This window comes from Anabrus simplex, chromosome X (genome assembly GCF_040414725.1).
Source record: "Anabrus simplex isolate iqAnaSimp1 chromosome X, ASM4041472v1, whole genome shotgun sequence".
Taxonomy (NCBI): Eukaryota; Metazoa; Arthropoda; class Insecta; order Orthoptera; family Tettigoniidae; genus Anabrus; species Anabrus simplex.
In genome coordinates, this window is record NC_090279.1 from 159,730,065 (window position 1) to 159,753,782 (window position 23,718).

General features: G+C 38.4%; 1 protein-coding gene across 1 annotated transcript in view; it reads left to right on the plus strand.

Annotated features, from left to right (window-relative positions):
- Positions 1 to 23,718, plus strand: part of Br140 (bromodomain-containing protein 140) — a 203,612-nt gene that overhangs the window by 11,213 nt on the left and 168,681 nt on the right. Inside the window, exons 2-3 of the mRNA XM_068230481.1 lie at positions 13,632 to 13,852; positions 19,773 to 19,906. Coding sequence (XP_068086582.1) covers positions 13,632 to 13,852; positions 19,773 to 19,906 — 355 coding nt within the window. The remainder of the gene's footprint in view (positions 1 to 13,631; positions 13,853 to 19,772; positions 19,907 to 23,718) is intronic.

Below are 23,718 nucleotides of genomic sequence, written 5' to 3' on the forward strand. Positions count from 1 at the left end.
TTAAATATCCAGACGATAATATCCCAATCAAACTAGAAACAGGAAATCAAATCCTAATTTTCGGGACTGGTTCTTGGTTCGTGTTTTTGAGGAGAGGATGGAGTGTGACATTTGCGTCAGCAACATCTCACTGCCTAGAGCTTCGACACCGCTAAATGGAACTGATTATGCATCAGGACACAGGATGAATTCGATAACCTTGTTTTGTTGCTCTGGTGAAGTATCTGCAGGAGTTCGTTCAAGCTGCTGTGCCCTATTGTCGAAGTCCTTCAAACGTACGAGCGTAATACAAGGACTTGCGACGTCTTCCTTTCAGAATGTGTTTTGTTACAGTGTGATGGCAAAGAACATCAGCAAACTGTTAGTGATATTATACTAACTAAGTTCGCAAGACCTCTATTGACTGAAATTGCGTTGGCAAGAACACAAAAAGTACGGTACCACTCCAAGCCTTCGTCCAGGAAAATTTTTAAATTGTGCACGAAGAGGTCAACTGTGACTTCATACAGGTAATATTGCCGATATTTAATATTACTGATGTAATTTACGGGCTTCAGTGAATATATGACTATACTGCATAGCGTTTTGTAGGCTGTCGTCATTAGAGTAAGTTTGGAACATTGTGCGTCTATGCCTGCCATCAGCGGAGAAATTTTGTCGCAGCATAGTTGCAAAAAACCTCGCATAGAGCGGGCAGTATAGGAGGATCGAGACGGCGGTGTTATGACAGCTGACCGAAGCCGACCATTAACAGAGAAAATGGTCGCAAATCTGCGATCTGCATTGTTCCCGTTTTCTACATAAGTAAGAATACGACTTCTAGGCGCAGGTTCTGGTCTGTGACAGGCATAAAGGGAGGATCTCTCCTCTACGCTACTTAGCCTACGTATCGCGTCGTTTTTATACGGTTTTTCACCCATTTTCCCCATGAAGGCTCTGCAGAACCACCACCACACAGTGGTTAGCCAGTTCGAGTCCCGTTGTGGAGGGGAGGGGGGAATAAGGATATTGATTGACAGGGTACAATTTCTAATCTACAGATTGTGTGCCAAAAGCATGGATTCAGCTCCAAATCTCTCCGCAGTCTTCATATGGAGTCGGGTGTATGACGTCCGTTGGATGGCGACGTTAAGCTTTGAGCAGACATCTTGCTGTTATTGCGACAGGAGCAGGCTGGGTGTCGGTACCGGGTTTCAATCTCTCCCTACCTCAGGTCGCCCATGGGTGTCGAATAGAAAGACCTGCAGCAGCGAAGCCGAACATGTCCTCCGGCACTCCCGGCACTAAAAAGCCATCAAAATTAAAATGCACAGTCTGTTTCCAGTCGTTGGACCGGGTCAGGAGTGGAATGAGTGAAGCCCCCACCTAGCGGTGAGTGTCGCCTGTCGAAGCCTGTCCAAATACTTTAATATGATAATACCGGACAGCTTGCAGTTTTCAGCGAGAAAGTCGATAGTGCTGCTACCTACATGGCTTGGTGTGACTAACTCTTCAGTAACATATTGCCATCTATGATTCTTGGCGCTTTGGCGTGTTGTTTATAATGTATCAGTGTTTGTCACTAAATAATCTTACATTGCAGTTAAGCTTATATTCCAAGAAAAGCGTTATGCGCTGAACAAATTAACGAACAAGATAATGGTATGGGAACTGATCAGGACCGCAAGTATTAGAAAAAGTAATGACCTCGCATCTATATTGACGTTACGTTCTATGCCCCTTACATTAAGAAATCAATCAGATACTCTACTGAAATATTGGTGGGACGTAAAACCAATAACATTTACCAAATATGGAATTCTAGTACACTCTAACTTGAGGGTCCACATTGTTAAATAATAGGCTACCAAAAATTTCACAGTTAAAAACTTGTGGGCCTGTAGCGTAGTGGTTATCGTGGTAGTCTTGAAATTGAAGGCCATGAGTTTCGAATCCACTCGGCTCTTTTTACTGTAAGAAAATAATAATAATAATAATAATTTTCTTTACGCCCCACCAACTACTTTTTGGGATACGCCGACGTACCGGAATTCCATCCCACAAAAATCTTTTTACGTGGCAGTTAATCTGTCTGCACGAGGCTGGAGTATTTGAGCACCTACAAATACCAGCGGACTGAGCCCGGATCGAACCTGCCAAATTCGGATCAGAAGGCCAGCGCCTCAACCGTATGAGCCACTCACCCCGGCGTAAGAAAATTATTTCAGTGTATTATTTTCCTAGGCTTGAGCACCAGTCCAACTAATTTAATACGCATGTAGGGTAATTCTTCATGCATAAATATGTGAAAGAGACTTTAGGAAATTATGAACACTTCTTAAATGTCTGGCACATCGTAGGTCACTCACGTAACCCCAATATGTATTATATATATACAGATTAGTATTTCTGTCTACAGAGGTGAAACAGAACATTCAAAGTCCGGCAAAGGTGAGACAGCAGCTTGTGGTGAGTTCTGTAGAGTTCGGGAAGATTGGCCGGGTACCGAAGAAGAGGAAGAAGGAAAATGAAAAGGGGAAGAAGAAGAAACAATGGACCAAAACTCCTGTTCCTTAATTACACCTTCTCTTTCCCGAAATCTTCATAAACCATGGAAATTGTTAAGGTATCTGCCTCCTCTGGCGCTTTGGTCGAATGGTTAGCGCTTCGTGGCCCTTCTCTTTCTTTTGATGATACCTTCATTCTTCGGAGTTTTGGTCCTCTTCCATTTCCCTTCTGAGATGATGTTTGGCCAGTTATACTTCCTCTTAAAATAATAATCACCACCACGGAATGGTCAGCGCACTGGCCTTCGGTTCAAAGGGCCCTGGTACGATTCCCGGCTGAGTCGGAAATTTATATCTCCACTGTTAATTCGTGTAGATCGGGGCCTACGGGTTTGTATTCGTATTCATACGCCTCTTCAAATATATACAACATATCACACGAAAAACAACCACAGAAACACGCAATAGTAAATACATATATCCTTCCACATAGGGTTGGTGTTAGGAAAGGCATGCGGCCGGAAAATTGGGCTAAGTCTACACAAAGTGCTGCCCAAGGTAACTGAGAAAAGTCTAGAAAGAAGAGAAGAGAGTAGTAGGTGAATATTCCTCCCAGAGGCTAGGTAGATACTCAAAGAAATTCTGATTTTAATTTTTAAGACATAGCGAAACGCACGGCTAACACAGTGCTCGTTTGGAGTTTATGAAGGAGGCATTTCATATTTTAAATTTTAATTCTTAATTATTATGATTGTTCAGTTATTTTAACAAAAATATTTCCAATATGTGTAGATGCATTCCTCTCAACTGCAGCATAGATAAGTTTGCAGTTCCTGGGCTTGTCATACCTGCACGCTAGATGTCACCACCGTCGCTGTTCGCACTCCGCTCAATGCTGTTGAGATAGAGCTGTCCGGTATTGGTGTATTAAAGTATTTGGCCTGTCACACTCCTCAGGGGCAGTGATTAATGACTGACAAATGAAATGATACTCGAGAGTGTTGCTGGAATGAAATACGGCAAGGAGAACCCGGAGAAAAACCTGTACCGCTTCCGCTTTGTCTAGCACGAATCTAACATAGAATGACCGGGATTTGAACCACGGAAATCAGCGGTGATAGGGGGCTCTCTAAAAAGCCATAATATAACTTAAAATGTTCTGAATTTCAGCCACCGTAACTGCATTGCTATATTTGCACCGCACTTTGTACCGAACACTAACGTACAAGCCAGTCTCGAAATTCCGGTATATTACGATTTCCTTCCATAACCGTTTTGAGATCCAGGAAAACGACTTTCCGATTTTGGCACTCCCCCTCTTTTCAAACAATTTCTTTCCGATGTACAGACCTCCCACGTGGCTCATCTTCATTATCCTTCGCCATTTTAATCGCATACACAACTCTACGACCTACTTCCAGTTTGCTTCATCAGTAAATCTATGAACGTATGGGTATTTTCTTTGTTTTCTAGTGTTAAAGCATATTTATGAATAAAGAAATCATATCCTTGTAGGTTGTGACATGTTATGTCATTATGTACACAAGATAAATGTGTGAAATACGAAATACTATAGGACCGGAGGCGTTTGAATGCTGTTAAGAGGTGAAGTGAGATGAAAAAAACAGTTTTTTTAACCTGCGTTATTTTTGTGAAGTAGTGAACTTGGAAATAAAGCCTCATTGTTGACTGTTTTGGCAAGTACTACCTCCTCCTAACACACTCCTATAAACAGACGCACCGTGATGCTTATATTTGTTTTTCGAATAAGCAAAATGTGTTTGTCATTTTGATTTTTTGGTCAGTTAATAGGTGACAATTAAAAAAAAATAGTACTTCAAGGTGAAATATACATTTGCGTACGAGAATGGGTTTTGCCTGGAAAGCAGGTCCAAAATTTCGTATGTGTACGAGTTCGCAGCCCTGAACGGTATCCACCATCTCTTAGTTTTACTGAGCGTTATCGAAATCTTATAAGGTGTGCAGTGGTAAGAGAATATCAGATAAACTTACCCAAAACATGTACAGCACAATTTCACCCGAGTGGGTAGGTAAGGTTCTTAGACGGGTCAACTTTAAACACTGGCCTCTAGTACTGTGTTCGACAATGGAATACCTTTAACACTGTCAGTGAGCTTTATTATTGTAAGAATGTTGACTGTTGGCTTAATGCTACTGTTGTAACAACAGTGTTATTGGCAAAGCAAAGAGAGGAAGCCATAGAGAAGACTTGAATGCTTGATATGGTGTTACCTATAGATTGTTCTGTAAGGTATTCCCGGACAGTAGCAAAGTGCCCAGGAGGTAAATATCATACAGAGCTTATTTTGCGGTTGTTTTTTTTTTTTTCGAGCTCGATTGCTGCAGTCGCTTAAATGCGTCCAGTATTCGGGAGATAGCGGGTTCGAACCCCACTGTCGGCAGCCCTGAAGATGGTTTTCCGTGGTTTCCCATTTTCACACCAGGCAAATGTACCTTAATTAAAGCCACGGCCGCTTCCTTCCCACTCCTAGCTCCGTCTTATCCAATCTTCGCCATAAGACCTGCCTGTGTCGGTGCGACATAAAACAACTTGTGAAACAAAAGTGTTTTTTGTAATTGTGAGACGGATAATTTACAGACGGAACAATGAGATTTGAGTAGTATAATAACATGAAACTGAAACTATCACAGACTAACCTTCAGTGCTCTATGGAGGGAAATTGAATGAAAACTGTGACAGAGTGGTGGTGGTGGTGGTGATTATTGTTTTAAGAGGAAGGATCCTCAACTGTGACAGACCCTTGGTAATATGGTGTTGTGTTTGTCTTGATAAGGGATCGGAAACTGAGTGAAAACTCAAATGCAATGATCTTTCAATCTGCGCATATATACATCTACTCCCCCAGTAGCGGTGATCAGGAATTAGAAGAGGGTAGGGGGAAAAAATGTACAGACAAGACGGAGGTATACACGACAATACTGAAGGGGAAAAAAAAAAAAAAACTACAACGTGGTTTCTTGATGTACTCCGAGCGAATATCAACAGAGGGGTTTACCAACTTAAGTGCGATAATAGTAGTTTTTTCTCGATATTTTGATTCAACACTATATAATAAAATTTTCACCAAAGAAACAATATTACACATGCATTACAATTAAATAGAAGAACAGCGTGATTGTACAGTTAAAAATAATGTCGTATTTGACTACACACTTAGGAACTAACAGACACTAAAAAAAAGATTGCCAAATTTACGAATGCGCACAGCAATCGGATGAATCATACCTCAGTGTTCATAACCTTAACATATGAATTTTAACACACCAGAGATGTACATCTTAGTATTGAATAGGTGGATATCTCTACTGTGTTTCAATACGGACCAACAATATGAAATTCATAACCCTTGATTCATGACCTTGGCAAAAAATGTAAACCCCTGCTGTCCTTCCTCACACCCCCCGCAAAGTCTCTAGCTCTACCACTTGTGACGCCATACAAATCGGTTAGCCGTGACAAACAGCATTTCGTCGGCCTGTAAGGTTCTGTCATCTAAGGTCCAATATAGTGTGAATATTGTCAAGGTATTCTCGCTTTTCATAAGGTATGTGCTGCGGGTCAGCATACCTCCAAAAATATTATCACATAGGAGGGTTTTCCCGGCAACGACGATTTTCTGTTTATTTCCGATAATAATTGTGTTCATTATCAAAGAAACTAAAAGAAAGAATTAGCTGATAAGACAACAGGGCTAGTACATACTGCTTTTTTAAATAATTTCTGTAATTCCTAGTTTAAGCTAGGTAAAATAGAATAAAAATGTAATGTTTTCTCCACAAAGTGGGGGGAAGACGTTTGCCGCCACTCGCCCCCCATAATCGCCGCTACTGCCTCCTCCCCAAACCAGTATATTAATAATAACTTTATTGCAGCAAAAGGGCATACAAAAACACATTAATTACAGAGATAATACATCGAGTAGAATTATTCTGTGCATAACTGTGTAATAGGGCACCTAATCACATATATATCGCGTATGTTATCACACCGTACACATGCACAATCATGGTAGGGTTTTGTTTTGCGTATCTTAAAATGAAACTCACAAACAGCCATCCGTGTTACAATGTGCCGTAGGTTGTAGTTTGCCCTCATCATCCATTCCTTGGTCATCATTGCATCCGGCGAATAGAAATCTGGAGTCTTGTGTCCCGTCTCGTATGTTGTAGCTCCATAAGTAGTCTACCGTAGCTTGTTATGAATGGTAACTGCACCTTGAAAAGAATTTCCTTGATCATCAAAAGTTATCTTATAAATGAGATTGTGTGTATTTTGATAGCCCCAGAGCCTTCTTTACTTTCTCTGTGTGTCATAAGCCTAATTCACACGGGGATAGTTTACTGGAGTCGAGTACTTGAAACCCGTAAACTTGAGACAATACTTTTAATCAGACAAGGAAAGCGCATGCTGTCTTTAGAAGAGCGCGTAAATTTCAGTGGTTTAATATTGTAATTCACTAGTAACTGTCCGTGAATTTGCGTTCAGTTTATTGAAGTGGAGATGGCAAGTGAACAAATACAAGCATGCGTACAGCTAATTGGCACATTATTATTGCATGAATTACAAAATTGTCTTAAAAAGAATAGGGATTTTTTTAAACATGTTGTTTTACGTCGCACCAACACAGATAGTCCTTAATGGCAATGATGGCTTAGGAAAGGGCTAGGAGTGAGAAGGAAGCGTCTGCAGTGTTAATTAACGTACAGCATTCGCCTGGTGTGAAAATGAGAAACAACAGAAAACCATCTTCAGGTTTGCGTACTGTGGAGTTCGAACCCACTATCTCCTGAATACAGGATACTTATTGGAATAATAACAATAAGTTAATTTATTAATTTGACCACCTAATCAATATAATCAGTCCTGTCTTTATTGATTTACATTCACATGTTAACTAAAATGGTACATGTTTCGCCTTGTATATAGCCATTATCAGCCATTGCCTTAACCTTGAAATAAAATCAGGCACCTGATTTACATATAAATAAAATAAAACTAATTTTTAAAAAGCCTTGGAGGGACTTCAACTAAAATTAACATATGGTAAAAGTCTTGTACAATGTTGGTTTTAAAGATATTTCAATGAGTGAGGAGTTTACGATTGGTGAAAGTATTTGCAATATTGACATTAGAAGGCTACTATTATAATTAAAATGAACAAAGCAACAGTCTGTTATAAACAAGTGGTAAGATTGCTATAAAATTATGTTGACCGACCAGCGGTTACAATTAGACAATGACGATCAAAATCGTATTATTCAAAAAAATAACGTTGAATAAAATAATGTCGAAGGATGGTCAAGTGACCTGTAATTATTTGTTTACATGAGATAAAAAACGAAAGTCAGTGGCATATGATGAAATTGTGGTTCACTTTGATGAAAAAATAAGAAGTTATAGTTGAAGGTTGATGAACGATGTTTAAATTGGACCTCTATGGACCGTCTCAATTTGATGCGATGCTAAAACGTTGTTAAGAGTATAGGTTTGTTGACATTCTAGTCGAAAAGGCAATGTGACAGTTGAATCATTTGACGATGGTTTTATTCAACTTGTTACGTTATGAGCTAAAAGTTATAGACAACTGTCGACTTCTTACTACGAGTGTTATTTCAAGGTTAAGACAATGGCTGATGATGCCTATATACAAGGCGAAACATGTACCATTTTAGTTAACATGTCAATGTAAATCAACAAAGACAAGACTTATTGTATTGATTAGGTGGTGAAATTAATAAATTAACTTACTGTTATTATTACAATCAAATATCATCAATACGGATCAAAAATGATATTTATCACATGTAATACAGGATACTGGCCGCACTTAAGCGACTTTATCTACCAAGCTCGGTAATAGGGAACTTTGGGTTAAAGGATGGATTAGTAGAAGAGCTTTGCATGGTACTTCTTACAACTTGTTGAAAGAACTAGCTTATAGGAACCATAACATTTCATATTGTTCGTAAAATAATTCCGACAAACTGCAATATTTGGTTTACACAGGGCCGGATTAAGGGGGCGGGGGGCTAAAGGGGCTGCAGCCCCGCGCCCGACGTGCCAAGGGGCCCTGGCCCTTGGCCGAACCTAAAATTGTATAAAAAGGCCTGCTGCTCCACCTCCGTGAATGTATATGAATACTTACGCTCTCAAAATATCGAACACGCACTCTTCCTTCCTTCTTACCAGCTGTCCGCGTTAGTATTTCATCGCTGCTAGAATCAATTACTGTCCGGAGACACGACTCCTCTTTACTTACGCACTGTAATTATTGTAAAGGTTATTGTTGATGAAAATTAAAATCTGGCAGCTTGCGAGTACGGGCAGAGGGGGAAGGGGGGAAGAGGTCTAGGAAGTGAGCGGGAGGGGACAGTAGAAGCACGGTGGAATGCGCATGTTATACTGTATCTCTACATCAGGAAGAGAACTTCCAGTTCTACTCTGATTATTGAACCATTCTTAAGTTACAACTGTAATGTTCTTGTAAAATGGATAGAAAATATCCTAGTGGTGCCAAAAAAAACATAAGTTTTGTTTTGTATGTCAATTTGATAGTGATGATGAGAAAAACGTAAAATATATTTTGGCATTATGAAATATCAGCATGAAGAATAGAGAAAATATTTAATCTATTTCAACACTTCGCTATTCATCAATTTAAGTGGAAGTAGTTCTATTATGGCTTCAGTATGCTAGTTTTACGTGATGTTACGAAGAAGGGGGCCCCACATTTTTAAATAGCCCAGGGCCCCCAAACACCTTAATCGAGCACTGGGTTTGCATTCCACTTCCCTGTCTAGAGAGCCAAGAATAATGGCCGTGAGGAGTCGTCGTGCTGACCATACAACACCTCGTAATCTGCAGCGGTCGCTTGGTAGACCAAGGTCCTTCGAGGCTGTTTCTCTGTGGGGTTTGGTTTTGGTTTTATTCCACTTAATATTAGGAGCATTCGTTGTTATATACCTAACAAATATACAAAAAAAATTCTAGAAAATTTCACTTGCTCTGTTTTCAAGTTGATTTGCCTACAAGTCAGGTGCAGCTACTGGAGTTATCGTCAGTCACGTGACGAGAAATTGGATGCAAAAGTTGATGGCTCGGCAACTAAAATTTACTTGCACGGAAAGTTATAACTTGACTGTCCTGACTTAATCATACGTGGAAAGTTGAAGGAAAGTTGGCTTGCTTCAAGTACTTGACTCCAGTTAACTATCCCCATGGAACTAGGCTTTAGGTGACTGGTGTGTAGATGTTCCCATGTGAGCTCCAAACCATACGTGACATCAGGCAGGATCTTAATGTTGAAGAGCTGTATCGTGGCTTGAACAGACATTTTTCTTAAATCCTTAATGTTTATTATTGCTTTGGTTCCTAAAATGGTATTTTCAGGTATATGCTGAGTGAAGACATTTCCTCTGGTTTGGAACATAACTCCAAAATTCTTGAAGTTGCCAACTCTCATCAGGTCTTTACCATTATAGGTTGTATTGGTCTGTTGCTGCTGGTCTTATCCCTTTTCCTAAAATCATGTACACAGTCATTTGGTCATTTAACTTGAGATTTTTCTTTGCCCGTGATACTAAATAGTCGAAAGATTCTTGTAGTTCACCTCGTCGAATTGCAACAATTGCCATATCATCAACACATAGGTCTGCTTAAAGCTTCACATCCTTACTGATGTACTGGGTTACATCTGTTGTAGCTGTGCTGAATAACAGTGGGCTTAGTGGACGCCCTTGTAGGACTTCATTATTCTGCGTAATTGCTGCGGATCTTGATTTTTTTATCCTCTATGAAGACATTGATTTAAAGAATGTCTTTTATTATAGCCATAAGGTATTGATCCTTCCTAATCAATTGCTCCAACAACAGAATAGTCCTCAATCACTACTGAGGGCAGTCGCCCAGTGGCAGATTCCCTATCTGTTGTTTTCCTAGCCTTTTCTTAAATGATCGCAAAGAAATTGGAAAATTATTGAACATTTCCCTTGGTAAGTTATTCCAATCCCTAACTCCCCTTCCTATAAACGAATATTTGCCCCAATTTGTCCTCTTGAATTCCAACTTTATCTTCATATTGTGATCTTTCCTACTTTTAAAGACACCTCTCAAACTTATTCGTCTACTGATGTCCTCCGACGCTATCTCTCCACTGACAGCTCGGAACATACCGCTTAATCGAGCAGCTCGTCTCCTTTCTCCTAGTTCTTCCCAGCCCAAACTTTGCAACATTTTTGTAACACTACCCTTTTGTCAGAAATCACCCAGAACAAATCGAGCTGCTTTTCTTTGGATTTTTCCAGTTCTTGAATCAAGTAATTCTGGTGAGGGTCCCATACACTGGAACCATACTCTAGTCGGGGTCTTACCAGAGACTTATATGCCCTCTCCTTTACATCCTTACTACAACCTCTAAATACCCTCATAACCACGTGCAGAGATCTGTACCCTGTATTTACAATCATATTATGTAATTACCCCAATGAAGGTCTTTTCTTATATTAACACCTAGGTACTTACAATGATCCCCAAAGGAACTTTCACCCCATCAATGCAGTAATTAAAACTGAGAGGACTTTTCCTATTTGTGAAACTCAAAACCTGACTTTTAACCTCGTTTATCATCATACCATTGCCCACCGTCCATCTCACAACACTATCAAGGTCACCCTGCAGCCGCTCACAATCTTGTAACTTATTTATTACTCTGTACAGAATAACATAATCTGCAAACAGCCTTATCTCTGATTCCACTTCTTTACACATATCATTGATATATATATAAGGAAACATAAAGGTCCAATAATACTGCCTTGAGGAATTCCCCTCTTAATTATTACAGGGTCAGATAAAGCTTCGCCTACTCTAATTCTCTGAGTTCTATTTTCTAGAAATATAGCCACCCATTCAGTCACTCTTTTTTCTAGTCCAATAGTACTCATTTTTGCCAGTAGTCTTCCATGATCTACCCTATCAAATGCCTTAGATAGGTCAATCGCAATACAGTCCATTTGGCCTCCTGAATCCAGGGTATCTGCTATATCTTGCTGAAATCCTACAAGCTGAGCTTCAGTTGAATAACCTTTCCCAAACCCAAACTGCCTTCTGTCAAACCAGTTATTAATTTATAAACATGTCTGATATAATCAGAAAGAATGCTTTCCTATAGCTTACATGCAATGCATGTCAAACTGACTGGCCTGTAATTTTCAGCTTTATGTCTATCACCCTTTCCTTTATATACAGGAGCTACTATAGCAACTCTCCATTTATTTGGTATAGCTCCTTCAATCAAACAATAATCAATATTCAGCATATCGAAAACTTTCAAAAAATTGATGAAGACTGCGTGAAGTTTTCCTCCTGGTACAATGTGTACTGCTTCAATATCATGCTGTAAACATTTTATTGCTTATAGGGTAGATCTACCCCTTTCGAAACTAAATGCTCTGCAGGGATACGCTGGACTACAAGCTCTGTTATGGCCAAGTGCAAAAACCCAGTTTAGCATAATCAGCGTTTAAGATTCATCCTAAACCTTGTTTAAATGAAGCTGCAGAGCATCGTTCCTGATTGTTGTTTATATTTTGATTATTATCAGTTAAACTTAATCGGTCAATTTCGAGCAGTTACCAAACATAAACAATGAAATTAAAATGGCTAGCAGATTTGAAGATGAACTGCTGTATCTAGAATATCTAGAACTGAATGGAAATGTGTAATAGTGGAGAGAAGCAATATTTTTTAAGAACTAAGTGACAAAAAAAATTTGTGGAAAGGTTTTGTTTATCTAAAGAAACAGTTCCATTTCTTCTATAAATGATGCAAAATGACATATGATTTCCAAGGCAGAGAAACCATCCTGTTTCTCTTATCAATCTGTGATTTTATTCCAAGTTTCTTCTTTCTGTTGTACGGTGACTCCATCTTCCATTTTCTTTTTCAATGACGTCTTTGTGTATGATAACTAATCCTGTTACAATATTGGTTTCAAAAAGTAGAAAAATTAGACGGCAATTTATTCTTTTGCTCTTCCATGTTGCTAGTAAGTACTTCCAGCAATGAAGATATTAATATTCTTACGACTAACAAAGTAAACACCTTAGCGTGTTCACAATAACTCTCAGTTCGCAAGTAAAACTTCACGTTAGTGTTTTTAATTCCACTGCCAACTAAACGTGCTTCAGTAATCATTGATTAAGAATGGTACTCCACGATTCCTTGTAAGCAGTCCTCAAATTCAAAACATGTTTACGTACGCACTGGTTAGCTGAATCTGAAACAAGGTTGATGCACTTGGCCATTAGTATAATCATCCTGTGTCCCATCTTCGCCTCATGTTGCAACAATGCAGTATCTTCCACTGGTTACGAACTCTTGGCAACTCACTATCTGATATTTTCACAACCTATGCATCCTTCACAAACTGAATTAAAAGATTCCTTTGATTTTCTCTCCAGGTTTCTGTTTTCTTCCTCTCTTTCCAAACCATGCTATCTTCTTTTGTTATTTCTGTTAATCGACCCTTGCCAGTTATCGTCATCATTCTTCTTACTTTGTAATTGTTTGTTAACTTCACTGTTGACACTTAATATTGTTGTTTATCTTGATTGTAATCTTATTAATACTTACATATTGTTATATTATTAGTGTAAAATAGCCCACCATGAACTGTATCTAATAATAAGAAACTTAGGTGATTTCATAGAATCTGGTGCTCAAAAATGGATAGCCATTGTCATAAAAGTTAATAAGTTCACAAAATGAGAAAATACATCTTGCTTCATGATGCAGGTTGCTTTGAACAACAAAATAGTATGTGTTTTGTAATAGTATAGGCTACTTCTTTGTAGCAACCATAAGTAGAACTGTAGATTTAGAACTTGTAACACTGTATGCAGTAAACACTAACAGAACTTCTCTCCAGCCAAACAGTAAAGGGTTAGCGGTTTTTCTCTTTCCTTACTAACACACTTACTTCTTCTAACTTGAAACTATTAAGCTTCTGTTGCTTTAGAAATTAGCCTAATATTTGAATGAAATACTTTAATACATACTTGTTAGTTAAAATGCCATTGACAGTGCTAAGTTATGACTTTTAGGGGGACGCAAGAAGGGCCGTGGCTCGCACAATGCCCGTCCTCCGACGTCGACTCAGGATCTGTTGGCCACACCCACCAGGGAAGGCCTCACGTACGCTGAGGCGCAGAAGATGGTGGAGTTCGAGGTGGACGGCCGAATTACAAGGGTCAGCATCTACGAGCCGCTTCCCATCATGTCCAAGGAGGAGTACGAGGCAACCTATGGAAAATGTGACGAAGTGGTATGTACTTCTTTATCTATGTCATAAGCGTTTAAAACTACATTAAGTTGAAACCGAAAAGCAAAGTCATATCATTCCAACACATTCATGAACCTAAAACACTTCCATTACTTAATTGTAAAATAGGGAAGTAATAATGCAGTAAGTCTAGTTTCTCCTGTGACTCGTAATAATGTTCAGAAGAAGTATCTATTTGTCTACCTATTCAGTACTTTTATATCAAGCGAGATGGCTGTGCAGTTAGGGGTGCGCAGCTGTGAACTTGCATTCAGAATATAGTAGGTTCAAACCCCACTCTCGACATCCCTAAAGATAGTTTTACATGTTTTCCCATTTGCACATCAGGTAAATGGTGGGGATGTACTTCAGTTAACCCGCGAGTGGTCGCTATATGAGATTTACTGTCACATTGTCCGGCTCCATGGCTAAATGGTTAGCGTGCTGGCCTTTGGTCACAGGGGTCTTGGGTTCAATTCCCGGCAGGGTCGGGAACTTTAACGTTAATTGGTTCCTTTTCGCTGGTACGGGCTCTGGGTGTATGTGTTGTCTTCATCATCATTTCATCCTCATCACAACGCGCAGGTCACCTACGGGTGTCATATCAAAAGACCTGCATCTGGCGAGCCGAACTTGTCCTTGGACACTCCCGGCACTCTAAGTCGTACGCCATTTCATTTTTCTCTCACATTATTTTTTATTGTGATATTACTTCATAGTGATGAAATAGAGGTGACTGTTCCCTCTTCTAGCTGAGTTTATAACTGTCGTGACTAGAGCGATTCATATTTGAAGGGTAAGCACCCCCTCCCCTAGTCAGAACAAAGGTTCCTATATGTCCGTGCAAGCTGCACGAGAGTTTCTCTCATCGCGCGACTAATGATGGTGTTATGTTGAAGTGGAGCAGGAAACTTATTCATGCTGTACGCATTAGTATTTGACTTAGGTCATGCACGGAACGTCCTCCATTTGCAGTTACTGATTAATGTGTCTTCAAAAATGTTGAGTCTAGGAAGAATGCTAGTTGAATTACCGCTGTTACAAAATCCAGATAACTCACGTGTTGAGAGAAGACCTAATGGAGTTCATTCTTGTTTTTGTATTGCAACTGTCATAAAGTCTTATATTTTCAATATTACATACTGACATGTGATTGAATTTAAGTCTAATTTCCAATTTTGTTATTTTCAGAAATTATTGCATGGCGACAGGATTCCTGTCCTGACTACGTAGAAAGTGCTCAAGAGTAAAACCACAGATGTCATTACGCAATGAGACCCTGTATTATGAGCACTTCTTGTTTTTGAAAATGTTATTGTGTTCAGAAACCTTGCTTTGTACGTAAATATTACTAGGTATAATGCATGTGAGATCTTTTACAATTTCAAGATGAAAGTTATTTTTATGTACATTGCATATGTTATTTTAAATAGTAATTTGTGTCTTTAACAGTAATTTCAGTAACATTTAATTTTTATCTAAACTACATAAGGTAGAACTTGCATTTCGTTTCAGTAGTAAATTTCAGCCTTGGCCATGTGAAAAATGTCATATTTATTTTAATGTGAGAGAAAGTCTCATGCACGACCACTCATGTTACATTTCGGCTAGCGACCACTCGCGGGTTAAGGACATGGCTGTTTTCTTCCTACTCCTTGCCCTTTCCTATCCCACCGTCGCCGTAAGACGTGTCTTTGTGTCGGTGCAATGTAAAACAGCTGATAAAATACAGTACTGTGGAACCTTGATTCTCTGTTTTTGGTGGGACAGTGGAAAATAAAACGTACAACGGAAAATCCGGGAACTAATGAACCATCAACAATTTTGACTAAACATCACAAAAATGAAATATGTAAACTTATAATCTTACAAACACCCCTAAACCAAACCAAACTATAGCTCCAAGGGGCCTTCCGCCTACCAAGCGACCATCCTCAGTCCGAAGGCCTGAAGATTACAAGGTGATGCATGGTCAGTGTGACAAATCGTTTCAGCCGTCATTCCTGTCTCTCTAGACCGGGGTCACCATTTCACCATTAAATAGCTCCTCGATTAAAGGTAATCGTAGAATGACGGCTGTGAGCTTGCATCCGGGAGATAGTAGGTTCGAATCCCACTGTCGGCAGCCCTGAAAATGGTTTTCCGTGGTTTCCCATTTTCAGGGCTGCCGACAGTGGGGTTCGAACCTACTATCTCCCGAATACTGGATACTGGCCGCACTTAAGCGACTGCAGCTATCGAGCTCGGTAATCGTAGAATGATTGAACCTGGAACCACCCCTCGTATCCAGGTAAAAATGCCTGACATAGCCGGTAATTGAACCCGGGCCCTCCGGGTGAGAGTCAGGCAAGTTAGACCGCGGGGCCGGCTTCAAACATTAATTACTGGTACGCGACTTAAAAATCTTTAAACTTTACATTCACTTTTACCGGAGAAACTTTGTCAGTTTCCTCTGAAAACTTCTTTCAGTTCAGCAACTTTGATCAGCCACAAAAATTTTAAATCTAATACCCTTAACGCCAAGCCAAACAACAATCAACCACAAGTAGTTTTTAATTCTCTAATCTAATAAAATCTGATAAAATAAAGCACATTAGATACAAAAGCGCCCAACATGATGGCAAAATCCTTTTTTCTTTATCTTCCATTGTAATTTGGTCACGGTTGTACTGTTCATTGTGAGTTTATGGAAATCTTGTACCGCATAAATTATGCCTACATCGACTTTTAAAGGTTATGTTGAACTCGAGAATGTGGTTTCGAATGCAAGTATCGATCCTCAAGTTCTCGAATGCAATATATTCAATTCTTCCCGTCACTAATCACAATCATATTGGAAAGAGAAAAAATATCATTAACACTTCCAAAATTATGATTATTCACGACCTTGAGCTCAGCTGGAAAGTGCGCTCACTGTACAAGTTGGTACAAGTGCAAAATTATACAAAGTTTTTAAATGTAACGTGTGCAAATAAAATGGCCATAGTTTTTATTTATTTATTATTTATTTACATAGTTTACGCCCACATTGGAGCACTTAAATCAAATCCAAATACATTTACGTTAACAAAGAATTAACTGAAGATTTAGCTTCCATCATCTTCTTTCTTTCCTAAAACCTCTTCATTCTGGCTGACCTGGCTGCCCTTTCTTCATCAGAAATGACATATTGTTTGTGTTGTACAGTTTTTAATGACAATCTTATTTGTTTGTTCTTGAGAATCCTTTTTTCTTCTCTATTTTCAATTTGCTTCATTTAATATTCAGCTCTTCTAAATCATTCTGAACTTCTTTAAACCAAATATTTTTGTTTTACTTTTCCAAAACTAATTAAATAGTTGTTTTATTATCCTATTATCATTTAATCTAGAAAGATAACAGAAAAAGGCAATTCTTCTTTTTCTCATCATATCTATTGTAGATTCACTTTCCCTATAAACCACTGCATTAGGCAATAATCTCCATTGTCCATCCACCTGATGTTTTTTATTAATGATTGTTCTGAGTATCCTTCTGTCAACCTTTTGCAGTGTATCAGTTGTTGCTTTGGTGTTCAATTTAAATAGTGTTTCACAAACATAAGTCGCTTCAGGTTTAAGGGCACGTGTCTGTGAAGACCATAGTAAAATAGTGCAAAATCACTATATTTGCCATCATAATTTGAACAGATACACTTGTTCTAGGTGGACAAATATTATTATGTGCAATGAATGAACATTGTAGACTGTTGGTATATAATTAATTGTTGGTTAAAGTTCATTGTTAATTTTTTATGAGAGTTTATTTCTTGTGATGTTTTCTAAGACTGCAAAATCACTCCAAGCTGTCGGAAGGGTACACTCGGAAACTACTTGTGTGATATGAATGATATTTTTACAGATGCTACCCACAGCATGTAGCTACAAAGTAGACTACAATCATGATGTACAGTAAAATGGTTCTTTTGTGGGAAAAGTTCGAAAATTGTTATTAAAAATTTCATAAATTTCGTTGAATACTTTATGGTCTATTTTTCATAAATAAAGAGCTACGTTCATGATTGTAGTCTACTTTTCAGACAATAGCACACTAAAACTGTGTGCCGAATTTCAGTGTTCTATCATTAACGGTTACTGAGATAGTAAAATAAATATTCTTAAAAAATACAATTTTTCAGGAGAGCCAATCAAAGTAAAAATTTAAGTTGTGACCAACCCTTACAGTTTCGATGCATTCCAGCTCCATATTCCTCATGATTTAGGACACACTCATCATCCTGCTGTGTTTTCCTATTTCTACTATTTGTTCTGGCTTCTTTAGAGCTTTCAAATACAGCCCTCTCAGAGTCAATTACCCTACGACGATCAATAGCAGCTAATGCTGAGGCCATATTTTCCCCCGGAGATATTCCTAAAGACTCCAGTACCTTACATCTGGATGCAGCACCTGCATTGAAGTAGATAACTGCATCCAATACACCAATTTTAGGGTAGGAAGATCTACAAATAAGCTTTTTGGCACACGTTCCCAAATGCAATGATAGAAACTCTAATTAGGGCTCTGTGTTCGTCCATATAAACATTTTTCCAAGAGATTTTTGGCACTAATATCTATATAAATAGGTTTTATGGCTTCAGTAACAACATAAGGTAATTAATGTTTATGACAATTATATTTTACCCTCTGTCTTTGCTATCTGGTACCAACACCAGAAGTCTGGACCTGGAGGACATACCACGTGCTGTGGGTGGTCATCAGTTGATGCTTTGTGAATTAAACTAGCCCATACAGATTTTCTCATAGTTTCCAAATTACCCTGGTTTCTCCTTATAGCTAAGCCATAGTACAGTTTTAATAAGCCCTGAAGGAGGTTTTCTGTGGTTTCCCATTTTCACTCCAGGCAAATGCTGGATGTTTACAAATAGAGAATTTCATGCACGCTACTATACATTACAATACTAGCTTCTGTTTACAACCTAGCACGTTGCGGCTGGCAGGTCTAAGAGCATTCAATTCTTACGCAGGGCAGCTTTTGATAAAATACTACTTCGCTTTCCGATATCTTTACTGGTGGAAAAGTTATGACACTTTCAAATGTTTGACATTTAAAGGGGCTTGGCTACTTAGCGCAGACATTCTTAAAAACAACATTTAGGACAAAATATGCTTGCTAACATATGTAAACTATATATATTCTGAAAGAGAAAACTCCAAAGAATAATAATACATGAAAATAAAAAATTAAATTTTTTGAAAATAATTCACGTACACGTGCCCTTAATGACTGAACAGTAATGTTGAAGTTTAGCATTTATTGAAAGTTTTTTCTTGTACATTGGCCATGTAATTCGTTGTGCTTTTTTTAACTTAAATGTTCTGCTTTCTATTGATGATTTTTCATTGGTGTTCCAAGTTTTTATAACATTTTAATGCTAAATCTGAAATTCCCAGTCTTATATTAGGAACAAAACAGTAACAGGCAATCCCAAAATTTCCCATGGCTTTATGTATGAAAGGTGCAAAATCTGTTCTGGTCTCAATAACATAATTATATACGGTAATATTAGAATACTAAATTTGTGTTCTTTAAGAAGGAGCAGTTTCGATTCCTGCCTGAAAGCCCTGTAACTATTCAGAACCTGGAGGGAAATGCTCAAAACCTGTTTGGTGATACACTCGAAAAAGTAAAAAAAATAAACATTTAACACTGGACATAATGTAGACTTTATAAATTGAATAATCTTTTTAGAATATTTTACATGGATACTGGTACACGTTTGTTTTAGCTCTTCTGAGCCATCACCCGCCACTAAATCTTCACAGATGGTTAAGACATAGCATAAGATCTAATCATTTACACAGATGAGTGATGGGTTAACGAATTCTTCACTTAGTGTGCTTCACTTGGTGTATTGTAAATTAACAGTACTTCTCTCTGCAACAGGCTGGCAGCACAGCACTAGGAGAGTGTCGACCTGGAATGTCCGAGGAGAAAGCCCGTTTGCCTGAACCGTGTTACAGTGTTCTCGACTCCTACAACATCAGCGACGCACCACCACGACCTAATTCCTACATTAGGTAATACTTGTCCTAATTTTAATTTTCTAGTCTCATATGAAAGCTGTTGCAGTCTAAAAGTATGCCATTATTGTTTAATGCTTTCATGTTATCTTTGTTTTTGCTTAACTCCAGAACTGCAGACCGTCTCCCAGGGAGATGATGTGCTGTTTCATCAAGTGCAATCTTACTTCTATTGTAAATCACCAGATGGCATTAATGTGAAATCGTAGTTTTACCTTTCGTTTTGTAAGCAATTGAAAAAAAAAATTATGATCATAGGCTATTATTTGGCTGCAGAAGTGGAAGTTCATGCATGTTGACATTGAGGTTGCATTGAGCAAAATGGCAGCTATGCGATGGTTTTTTGCTGTAGTTAACACGTTCGCGGCCGCTCGGATATCGGCAACCATTACCGCGGCACCGTAATACTTTTTTTTGTTTAAAGGAATTCATTTCTGTGTCCTTATGCATTTTAGAATATTATTTTAATTATTTCAATATTATTTATGTGCATACGAGCCATGACGCACACGCTGCGTCAGCGGCACTACCGATGAGTTTTTCGCCTTCGGTGCCGTTTGACGCAGCATGTGCGTCATGACTGGTAATGAAGTGAACGAGGAAAATAATGTTTTGTTTGATTGTAGAACTTCTTTACAACAGAAAAATAAGTTTTTGAACATTTCACACAAAAATACTTGCAGTAGAATCTTATTATTGCTGTGTGAACAATGTATACTTACATTACTCCATAAGCTGTACAATGTAACTACAGTAGTCCATACAGTGTGCTACAGTGACATTTCCTCGCAAAAAAACTCTTCTGCAAATGCGTTACATTCAGTTACAGTGTTATTCAGCAAGTTGTCATCTGCAATCAAGCGAAAACAATCAATAGGTTTCGCGTCACTTGGCAGTGAAACCTTCATTCCCAGCCAACGAATAAAGTTTATTTGTTTCATTGAGGACAAATCTGAACTCCAAGAAATGGCCCCTGAAATATTGCCCATGTTATTTGGCAGGAGATTTGGAGATGAGATATTAATTAGGTCTTCCTCATCTTCTGTAATGTGAGAATAGGGAGTAGACACTCGACACACACATCCGTGATTAAAATTCTCACTCAGGTGGCTACAGTCATATTTCACACTGTCATCGCTGTCGTCACCATCATTGCTGTCACTGTCACTAGCGTTCAGGAGAGCTTCCAGACTATCATCATAAATTGTAAATTGCCTGTTTATCCCGCTTCTTCCGGTGAAAAGGTACTGAAACTTCACTGTTCCCTCTTGACATAGCGGAAATGTATGCCGACTTGTAATGGCTTCAGAGATTGTAACTAACAATTGAAGACATGGATGGAAGAAGGGCGCAACTCAAAAAACACTCTTTTTGAGATAAATGAGTTTAAAGAATTATAACATCAAACACTTCTCTCAGAAATACAGAATTCTGGGATATTATACATAACTACATTCTTGATTATTTCATAATATGTACATCAAAAATATTTATAAATTTTGTGGTTTGTTGTCTGTTTTGTATTTTGGAGTTACGCCCTTATTCCAATTTCAAGAAACATTTTCATTGAAAATTAATGTTATTTACATTGTTGGAAGCATGTAGACAAGTTTTACACGTTAGAACATTTGACAGGTCACAGCATGTTATTAGGGGAGCCACTATATCAAGAATTTCCTACTCCCACAGATTCAGCTCCCCGGAAAATATTTTCAAACCATGCACGTGCATCTGCGCATATAAAGCTTACTAAATCTTTAACATCTTTTAATTTCCGGGTTCAATACCTACATGAGGGACTGGGATACTACAGACCTTATATCCTTCAATAACTGAAACTTGTCATGAAACGTAATATTATAAGTCTGGCTTCCTGATACAGTTCCTTCAGGAGAGTAACATAATATGACATACTTTTGAATTGAAAACTAAAATGCTTTTGTTTGTGATGTTGCAAATGACACTGGGCTGAGAACGGCAGACATTTGGATTAAAAGGATTTGGTATCCGAATCATCTGAGGTTTCACTTGGTATATATTTACTGTCATCTGCTGAAATATCAGATGTTTCTCCTCCTGACATTACTCCTGCGTCAGCCGATTCGCTTCTGATGAGTGATGAGTGCTGGCTCGTCGTAAGTCAGCATTGGAGTGTATTTTAAGTCGGGCACGAGCGTAAGTCAGCATTGGAGTGTATTTTAAGTCGGGCACGAGCAATATTTGGAAGAACGGCGCAACTCAATATAGCATATCACACGCCATCTATTGACACTACCGAGAAGCCATTTAGGGAGTATCTAGAACAGCCACCAAGGAATGTATATATGCAATTTACCGAATAACGACACAACCTGACTTAATCCCTTCTTCCACCCATGTCTTCAATTGATCTGATGCCCAGGTGCCGTATATGTTTAATAACACCTTAATAATGCCCGATAAGAGGTCTGTTTGTTTACATACATATTGGCAGAAATACGAGCTTTAATACTTGGCGCGAAATGTGACGCACGTGTGTCGTCATCGGCACTGAGTGAAAATGGAGTCATGGCACATATGTGTCGTGATCGGCCGCGAACGTGTTAACAGATATAATTGAAATCTTGTTCGTGAGTAATCTGATACTTCGCGAGTATTGTGTTTTTGAGACAAATTGTATGTGAAAAATATCCCGTTGTAGTGCTGGAAAGTCAGTAATTTTGTATTTTAAAATATTTTATCAAATTCCTTTTTTATGATTAATTCAAAATAAAGACTTTTTTTTTCAGAATTATCAGTGCTTCAGCTTTATATGGATGTCTGATAAGATTAAGTTATGATTACAGTGTGCTTTCGCACACTTTTTTTTCTGTGCATTGTGGAAAATTACTGCAGCATTTGGCTGATAAACCTGAAGCAGTTCTAGGGTTAACCGTAAGCCATTCAACAAGGGGGCTCCTCAAGCCCACTGACCTGATATTTTAATTTATCAAACTTAGCTGTGTAGGGAACACTTTTATTTTTATTTATTGTTCGTCACGCTGTTTCCAATTAGAAAACGTACAGTCCTAACATTAAAACGAGCGTTCTGACAGCTAGCGCAGGGAAGGTCCGTTTACTGCCTGCCTGGTTGGACAGAGGGGAGTAGGGGTATGGTTTCCATGGAAACATGGGCGGACTCACTGCGGTTGTCATGGAGACAAGCCTACTGTCCACTTGCCTGACGTTTCACTTCTCACCAATGGCACTACAGTAGCCCCTTCCTCCTGCGCTAGCTGTCGGATCATTTCTTTTAAAATTAACCCTATAGTTTTTTTTTTTTTTTTTTTTTTTAACCAATTTATTGACATTCGGGGGAAATGTCCAAAATCCTCTGTGCTCTCATAGAAAGGCACAAGTCAGATTATCTGGAAGTATAACAAAAAAAAAAATGTTTGTGATGTGCACGGAGTGTCCTGTTCGATTCTTAGCTGCCACCTTAACCCTTACCCCTCAATTTAAAGTTCTCTGTGTTGTCTCTACTACTCGTATTTTAAATGTGAATTTCTATGTTATATGACCTGTATTCATCTTTCACGATTTTGGAGATAGCACTTGCTTTTAAATGATGTATTTAGGCTATACATGTTTACAGCAAGCTATACTGGAGCAAATAAAGGCAATATGTGAAATTTGAGACAAATTATTTGTATTATTATTATTATTATTATTATTATTATTATTATTATTGTTATTGTATACCGATTGGTGTCGTTAATAATTTCACTGAACAAATTATCAGTAAAAAGCAATTGAAAAACTCTAATTCAGTCTCTGGTTTCATACCTCGC